This window comes from Chrysemys picta, chromosome 12 (genome assembly GCF_011386835.1).
Source record: "Chrysemys picta bellii isolate R12L10 chromosome 12, ASM1138683v2, whole genome shotgun sequence".
In the NCBI taxonomy this organism is placed as follows: domain Eukaryota; kingdom Metazoa; phylum Chordata; order Testudines; family Emydidae; genus Chrysemys; species Chrysemys picta.
In genome coordinates, this window is record NC_088802.1 from 46,705,026 (window position 1) to 46,714,080 (window position 9,055).

At 47.2% G+C, this 9,055-nt stretch overlaps 1 protein-coding gene across 1 annotated transcript; it reads left to right on the forward strand.

Moving 5' to 3' along the window:
* The first annotated feature begins 5,730 nt into the window (after positions 1-5,730).
* On the forward strand, positions 5,731-8,795 carry KIF2B (kinesin family member 2B). The gene has a single exon (XM_024101770.3). It carries the CDS (start codon positions 5,856-5,858, stop codon positions 7,845-7,847), a length of 1,992 nt encoding a protein of 663 aa, XP_023957538.2. The 5' UTR covers positions 5,731-5,855; the 3' UTR covers positions 7,848-8,795.
* The last annotated feature ends 260 nt before the right edge of the window (positions 8,796-9,055 follow it).

Consider the following 9,055-nt stretch of genomic DNA (forward strand, 5'->3'; position numbering starts at 1 on the left):
CGGAAGAAGAAACACAGCTTCCCACCCTTCTCAGGAGATGAGACACGGCTTCCTTCCTCGTGCATCTTTTTAATCTACCTGTTATGTGCTGTTGCAACCCAGGCTGCCTGCTTCTTGGAGATGATCGATCTCTTTTCAAACATTTTTGTACAGAGCCCAGCACAATATGGTCTTAATCACTGACTCTGGTGCTTAGAAACTACCCTGATATAAATAATTATCAGTAAGTAATGTCTATGGGAAGCAATCTCCCAATGACCTTGGTCTTGCATTTGGCTGTGAAATTGCCTTTATAAAATTTTTGTTTTATACACTGACGTAAACATCACAGACATATTATAGAACCTCTGAACACTAGAATACTAATGGATTTACCATATCTATCAAGGCACACCTCTCTGCTTCAGTGCTGATGAAGAGCAGTTGTGATATTGCAGCAGAGTGTATGATGGGACATATTAGGGAATGGAAAGACAGTGTTCTCATACCAAGTTGTGACTCCAAGGACTTGAAAAAACAGAAGAAATTTTACAGTAAATCAAAATGGCCAGTGTGTTAAAATGTCAACTTTCCTCTCTTGGGTCCTGATTCAAGAAAGCACTTATGCATCTGCTTAGGTCTCACTGATTTCAGGACAACTTAAGCATGTGCATAATTTTAAACATACTTAAGTGTTTTCTTGAATAGGGGACTCCGTCACTTGGGAAGAAGATTATTTTACTTCTTGTTTTTCAATGACTGTTGAATTGATCACTGTATTGGTTTACCCCCTGATTTGTCCTGCCTACAGCTGATAGTCTTAGAAGCTTGAAGCAACCACATGGCAATCAAAAGATTTAATATTTGCCAAGGTTCAAGAAATGCAACCTCAAACTGACAATAAGCACAATAGTGTTTTAAAAACTATGCTCATTATCAATGATATATTTGCACAAATTTTCTCTTGTATACAAAACCATGGCTGACCACTGCTGCATTTAGATAGCAACTTGATGTGTGAGCAGCAAGCCACTCTTGGGCATGAGTTATGGTGTAATAATTCACACTTTGTGCATTGTTAGAATGAGGCTGAAGGCCGAGTGCTGTTAAATGCAGCAGGTGTGAATTACTGCACTACAGCTCACAGGCTGGAGTGTCTGACTGGGATTATAAAATAGCCTTATGCAAATATACTTCAAAAGTGATAGCACGAATGACCAGGAATAATTGCAAAAAGAAGAACAGGAGGACTTGTGGCACCTTAGAGACTAACAAATTTATTAGAGCATAAGCTTTCGTGGACTACAGCCCACTTCTTGGGGGCAGCTTCTGAAATTTGTCACAGCTCCATAATGGAGAATTTAAAGCAGCTAAGGATCTGGTCCATGATTTCTAAAGTTATTTATTATTACACGCCAAAATTTTAAATTTAATTAAAAAAAATCAAATACAAATATCTCTGAAATAGGGTTTTTTTAGTCAGTTTCCTTCTCCATTAGGCATTAGATCTGCCTCTCAGGATCTACAGATGAACTCCCACTGGGCTCATCAGGATGGGTTCACAGCCCAAGCCCCAACAGGAACAGTGTCCTCCTGGGTCCCCCTAGTTCTCTGAGCCCCAAATGTCCATGGGAATCCCAGACTGATGCTTGCTTGAGTTAGGTTATTAGTATTACCCTATTTTACAGAATGGGGGAAGCTGATGCATAGAGTCAACATGTACAAAAGCAGTCTCTGATTTTGCATGCCTAACACCACACCCTTGACCTGATTTTCAAAATGGTGGCGAACCAATCACTGAAACAGATACCATGCGGTGCTGCAGGTGGTCATTGACTCTGAAAACCAGGAGCATATTGTTTTGCATTATTCAACATTTCAAATCTGTGATTTAATGGCCAGTATATAATTAGAAAATTGAACCAACCTTCTTTGGAAGGAGACATGGTAATAGATCCATGCACATCCTGTTATAAGCCCGTTTCAATTACCAACAGATGATAAGGGCTCCCAATAGAGAGTGGCCAGTGGTTACCTTAGAAAAGGGGAAACTCCTGAGTGTTCACTATCAAAGTGCGGCTGGGAAATAAGATCACGTCTTATGAAGCACTAAATCAGCTTCAGATCGGATGGATGTGCTGGGGAAGCAGAGAACCTGGTGTGATCAAATGAACTGAACAGCTGCTAGGTGCCAATTTACAACAATGCTATAAACAGCTGATTTCATGTTTTTTTTTCCTTTTAGGAGATTAGTATTTAAGATGCAACTGGATATTTAATGTTCTCCAGAACACTCCCTTGAAAAAGACCTAGGAGCTGAAATGTTGAGAATATACCTCTAAACAATGCATTATTTATGAGCTTATTTTCTAGTCTTTTTAAAAAGTTGTGCAACTTATGCATTGCAGATTTTATAAAGAAATGAGTACATAACATCCTGTTGTCCATTTCCGTAGTCATCATATGGCCCAATCCTGGAAAATGATAGCACCCTTGACTTCCATTGTAGTCAGATTGTTTGTTCATGACAGAAAAGCTAAATCCCCATTTCAAACAGTATATAGCTCACAATTGTTTTATTGTATTTACTTGGCTAGGATTTTTCACAGGAGCCTAAGAAAGTTAGGGATTTAGATTCCATTGAAATTCCCTAGGATTGAGCATCTAACTCCCTCCTTTGCGCATCCCATCCTTTCTGGCCAGGACTCAAACAAGCCTAAGAACCAAAAAGGAGCTGACTTTAGCTTATTGTTTTTCAGGGCTATGGCAGTATCTGTATTAAACATAGTCATATCATACTACAGGGATGATACTAATTAAGGCTCAGGGCCTGCAAATGCTTATGCAATTTAGGATTGAGTGAGGTTTCTCATGCACATGTAATAGAATATATGGCCTCTGGAAACATCAGATGGATAAAACTGGTCCAACAGTGAATGTCAAATTCCCCAGACAGAAGCTTGTCTGAATTCAGCTGTCTCTGTGAGACTCTAAAAAGATCTCCAAACATAAAAAAAGAAAAGTCACTTGCCACGAGGATTGGTTTCATAATGTCCCTATCGCCCTTTTGTAGGGTACTACTTCAGCAGGTCTTGACCTCTGGATCTGACAGCTGAGTTTCTGCTAAGACTAACATTAAGAAAGACAACATTGGCATGGAAGGCTGAATAACAATTTAAAAGCAGGACTCCCCTTTACCCCGTAATATTGCTGCTCTGCTCATCCTCCGTCTTATCTAGCAATAGAGCTGGCAAACGTCTCACAAAAATCCTACAAAGCAAATTGGTGCAATCTTGCCACACTACTCTGTTCATCAAGTAGGCGTTTTCGATGGTATGTAATTTACCTCCTTAACCAAGGACTAGCTCTGTCCATACGTGATATAATTTTGCCATAACATTTTTCTTTTTTGTTGAATTAATCTGAAACCACAATCAGAGGCATGGGGATTTTGTCAAGCACCCATAAATAAATGCAATGGTAATCATGTGGCTATGTCCTGGCGCAACGATTTGGAAGTTAATGGATGTTCTACTACAGGCAATTACAATATATTTGTATTGGTGTAATGGCTGGAAAATACTTTTCCTGGGGAAAAGGGAACTTCCAAGACTCCATTATTTTACTCTGAGGCGTCTCAGATTTTTTCAACCCTTCATTCTGAATAGTTTCAGAACACTCCACACCTCAAAGTATGGCCCCAGTGTCCCAAACCCAATCCACACAAGCTTTTTTTGCATTGGCTTTAGCTTTAGTGACTGGCCCAAACAAATTAAAATATGGGCTATTATGGGGGGAGGGGGGATCATTAAGTTCTGATGATCTTAGTTATACTTAGTATTGTCATAATCACTTTAGATTACCAGTCCAAAAAATCTTGAATAAATATTTGAAAAACCCCTTAAAAATTAGTTACATGTAAAGGCATAAACTTAAAAAAACAAACCTACCTACTTAGCTGTAGACATTTATACCAGGTTTATCGCTGTAGTATCTGAAAACAATGAAGTCCATCCTGAGTGCCTGAATCAACCTGTTAACATGAATCAAATCTCTTCAAACAAATCAGGCTGTTGAAATGTTTTCTGTGTAACCAGAGCCTGGTGATTAATTATTTAGAGAAACCTTTAGATGACTGAATAACGTGATACAAATGTTGAGATTAAAAATAGCTGCTTCTATTCTTTTTTGTTATTCAAATGATATTAAATTCTTCTCCTTCTCTGGTGGGCAAAATGTATCCACTACAAATATTTTTCCTTTGCTAATCCATGTGCTTTTCAAGAGGGGTGCAACAGACATTTAAGGCTCTGTCTACACTACAAAGATAAGTCGACCTATGTTAGGTTGTCTTACAGCCACCATATTAATTACTGCAGTGGCTGATGTCCACTTTGCCCTCCTGTCGATGGTGTGTCTCCTCACTAGGAGTGCTTCCACCGACTGAAGAGGGGCAGTGTGGGGGACTGAAAGCCAGGGCCGTAAGCTCCATGCAGCTCTTTACCGGGAGCCCAGCTGCCCCTTGGAGCTTTTCTTGCCTTCAACCTCCCAGCTGGGAGCAGCGGGGCAACCACCCAGGGCTTCTTGCCTCCAATGGGGAGATTTGCAGCTGGAGTCCAGTCAGCTGCTGTGCTCCTGAGGGGGAGCTGGGACCCTGTGGGAGAGCAGGGCTCACTCCGGACAGTGGGGAGCCTGGGTGGCAGCCCGGCTTGGAGTGGGGCCCAGGCAGCAGCCCATGAGCCGGCTTTCTTGACAAGGATGACAGCTAACAGCCGCTGTAAGGAATGCAGTGTTTACACAGACACTGCATCACCCTAACTACACCACCCTAAGCCCTATGCCTCTCATTGAGATGGCTTTATGATGTCGGCACAGTAGGGGAGTTACATAGGCAGAAGGAGCATTTCAGTGTGTACACCTCCGCTGTTTTGTCAACAAAAGCTGACATTTGTCAACAAAACTGTGTAGTGTAGACAAGGCCTAAGACTGTCTTTGAAGCAATAACAGTGTTTTCATACTTATATTTGAACAATACAAGGTGGCAGTTTTTATCTTTTGCTTTTGTGGTTTTCACGGTCTGAGGGAAAATGCCTTGTTGAATTTCTGCACTTAAGCGTCACCACGCTAAACTGTGATAGCAGTCACATTAGCTACCCCTGTGACTGATCTCATTCGACATGATGTGTCACCGCACGGATGCACTAGCCTGGAAATTCAAGCAGGACTTTGGAATGGTGGAAGCGGCTGTTGTTCCTACCACCCTCCTATTTAAAAAAAAAAAAATCACCGAGCAAAGAAAGGTCAAGACTACACCCAGGAAACGTCGGCGATGTTAGGAAACGTGGGAGATGTTTGGCAACTCCTTTTATTCCCACATTCAGGCCATCGCTATGAAAGAAGAAATGCCCTAGATTAGATGGGGGATGAAGCTGAAATGTTTCAGGGGTAGGATCTGAGCGATTTCCAGTAGGACTGTGGCTTCTCCCTCACTTCTGAATAGTTGACCCTCGCTCTCCTCCCTGCCACTACCACCTCCAGGCTGTCCCCGACTAGCTCTGTTAACTGCGGGGCTCCGCAATCCTCCCGCTCCATGCCCGAGAAGAGACGGTGCTGGAGGCTTGGCAGCTGTGCGGGACCTGGGGCCCCAGCAGCCTGACGTCCGGACCACAGCTCATTGTGACGCCGGGCGCTGCCCAGCGGGGGCCGGTCTGGCGGCTGGGGCGGGCGTGGCCATGCGCTGGCTGGCAGCTCTCAGGCCCCGGGGCGCCTCCTGCCCCCTGGAGCCGCCTCCCTCGGGCTCCCCGCTCCCTCCCGCCGCCCCTTTCTCCCGCTTCCCGTTGCTGCCGGGGATCGGGGCCGCCCCGTCGCCGCAGCGCATGGCCGGCCAGTTCGGGAGCATCCTGGTCGGCTCCTACCTGGAGATCAAGCGCAGCGATGGGCGCATCCACCCGGCGCTGGTCACGGCGCTGCACCGGGACAGCTCCAGCCTCACCGTGGAGTGGGTCGAGCAGGGGGCCAACAAAGGCAAGAGGGTGGAGCTGCAGCTCGCCTTCGCCCTCAACCCCCACCTGGCCCCCGCCGCGCCCTGCTCCGCCCAGGGCGACCAGAGCCTCCCGGCCGAGCCGGCGGCGACGCCCGCCAAGCTGGAGCAGCCCTGCGGGGACGGCGGGGAGCCGGAGCCCGGCCGGCCCCGCGCGGGGCGCTGCAGCCCCGGCAGGAAATCGCCGTGCGTGCGGCAGGTGGAGCGGCTGCAGGAGCTGCGCCAGAAGCGGCGGCTGCAGCAGCGGGAGCTGCGGGAGCAGCGAGCCCAGCAGGCGGCCGGCTCGCCGCACCCCAACTACGACGTGATCTGCATGATCCAGGAGTACCGGGGCCGCCTGCTCGGCGGGGCGCTGGGCGGCCCCGAGCCCGGCCCCCAGCACCGGATCCGCGTCTGCGTCCGCAAGCGGCCGCTCAACCCGCGGGAAGCCGGGCTGCAGGACTTCGACGTGGTGACCGTCCCCTGCCGGGGCGTGGTGGTGGTGCACGAGGCCCGGCAGAGGCTGGACCTCAGCCGCTACCTGGAGAGCCAGGCCTTCCGCTTCGACCACGCCTTCGACGAGAGCGCCCCCAACGAGCTGGTGTACAGGAACACGGCCCAGCCGCTGGTGGAGAGCATCTTCCGCCGGGGCATGGCCACCTGCTTCGCCTACGGCCAGACGGGCAGCGGCAAGACCCACACCATGGTGGGAGACCTCTCGGCCAAGGGCCAGGGCTGCCCCAAGGGCATCTACACCCTGGCAGCCCAGGATGTCTTCTGCTGGCTGCAGGAGCCCAGCTACAAGCAACTGGAGCTCCAGGTCTACGGGGCTTTCTTCGAGATCTATGGGGGCAAGGTGTACGACCTGCTCAACTGGAGGAACCGGCTGAAGGTGCTGGAGGACGGCAAGCAGCAGATCCAGGTGGTGGGGCTGCAGGAGGAGGAGGTCAGCTGCGTGGAGGATGTCATGAAGCTCATCGAGATGGGCAACAGGTGCAGGACGTCCGGCCAGACCTCTGCCAACACCCACTCCTCCCGCAGCCATGCCATCTTCCAGATCATCCTCCGGAAGAGAGGGAAGCTGCACGGCAAGTTTTCCCTGATTGACTTGGCTGGGAATGAGAGAGGAGCAGACACGGGCAGTGCAGACAGGCGGACGAGGCTGGAAGGGGCTGAGATTAACAAGAGTCTCCTGGCACTTAAGGAATGCATCAGGGCCCTTGGGCGCAACAAAGCCCATACCCCATTCAGGGCTAGTAAACTCACCCAGGTTTTAAGGGACTCGTTCATAGGGGAGAATTCATGCACCTGCATGATCGCCACCATCTCTCCAGGGATGAGATCCTGTGAGCACACTCTCAATACTCTAAGGTACGCCAACAGGGTGAAGGAACTGATGGTAGATCCTAATTCCCTTGGACAGTCACATTCAATCATCACCCAGTTCCCATATCAGCTGGATGACCTGAAGAAACCATGGACTGTACAGAGCTTGCCTGAGACGGATGAGTTCAAAGTATTTTGTGTACAGAAAGAGGAGGAAGTCTCTCCTCAGTTGTTTACTTTCAATGCCAGAGAGAAAGCCCAGAAGAAAAGAAAAGAGTTGGATGAGAAAGCACTTATAGAGGAGCACCAGGAATCTCTTCGATGGTTGAAAGTATTCCTGGAAGTGGCTGAAGAAATAGATTATGACGTGGATTTTTACGCTGCACAGTTTGAAGCAGTCCTGGGGCAAAAGATTGGCATTCTGACTGAGATCCAAGATAAAGTGAAATCATTCCGGTCAATCCTACGTAAGGAACAACATGGCGGCAACCAGATCAGTGTGAAGAGATCCCGTGTTCTGTAAATTAAGCAGAAAGATTGTAAACTACTGTAAGATGGCAATTGTTATGACACTGTGGCTTTAGCCACCCAACAACTTGATTGCTTAAAGGATACTTAAAAGATGTCTGTGGGAATGTCCTGTTTGTTTTTCTCTTGAACGGCATTTCGGGCTAGCGTGAAAACACTCCTGGGATGTCGCCAGATAGTTTCTCGCTGCAGATAGCAGAACCATGCAGGGTGTAGGGGCTAATCACTAGGGAAAAGCAGGGAACTCATAGAAAAGAAATCGAATCTCACGTGTGCAGGCTTTCCTCATATCCCTTTAAAATATATATATTTGTACCTTTCTAGGTACTGCCTATTCCCGCATTCTGTCAAGCTGTACCAACTTGAGAACAGATTCCCAGGGAGTTAGGCATTTTGAGTGATTTAAAAAGGTGTTAGAGTGCAAAGCACTGTCGTTTCTGTTCTGAGAATGATACTTTTGGGGAATGTAGGTTATTTTGTGCATAGCATAAGCAATAAGCATATAGAATATGCCCCTTCTACTTTTTCTTTCTCAACTGTGTTCTTGTGAGTCATTTAAAAAAATAAAAGAAAAACTTCTTCCTTCCCAGAAATCAGGCCAAGGAACAAGATACTGTCCTATGACTGTCCTATGGGGAGAAATTCAAAATCAAGTGATGTGCCTTCAAGGGCTAGAGAGGGACGCAGGGGATACAGTGCCCTGTATCAAAGGCCTTGAGGAGAGGCGATTTGCCAGACCAAAGGGCCAGAAAAGCTGCATTCACCAAAGTGCTATCTGATAAGTGCACATTACTGTGCTAAAGGCATAAGATGAAAGATAGCCGTAGATTATTGCATCATCCCTGATGTGAAACACTACAGACTCTGCTCTTTGTTGGATAGCAATTATGCTAAACCTTCTGGTACTAGAAAAGCAACATCTGAAGAAGTGAGGTTCTTACCCACGAAAGCTTATGCTCCCAATACTTCTGTTAGTCTCAAAGGTGCCACAGGACCCTCTGTTGCTTTTTACAGATTCAGACTAACACGGCTACCCCTCTGATACTTCTGGTACTAGGGTGACCAGATATCCCAACTTTATAGGGACAATCCCGATATTTGGGGCTGTGTTTTATATACGCGCCTATTACCCCCCCACCCCCGTCCCGATTTTTCACACTTCCTGTCTGGTCACCCTATCCGGTACACATCTACACTTATTAT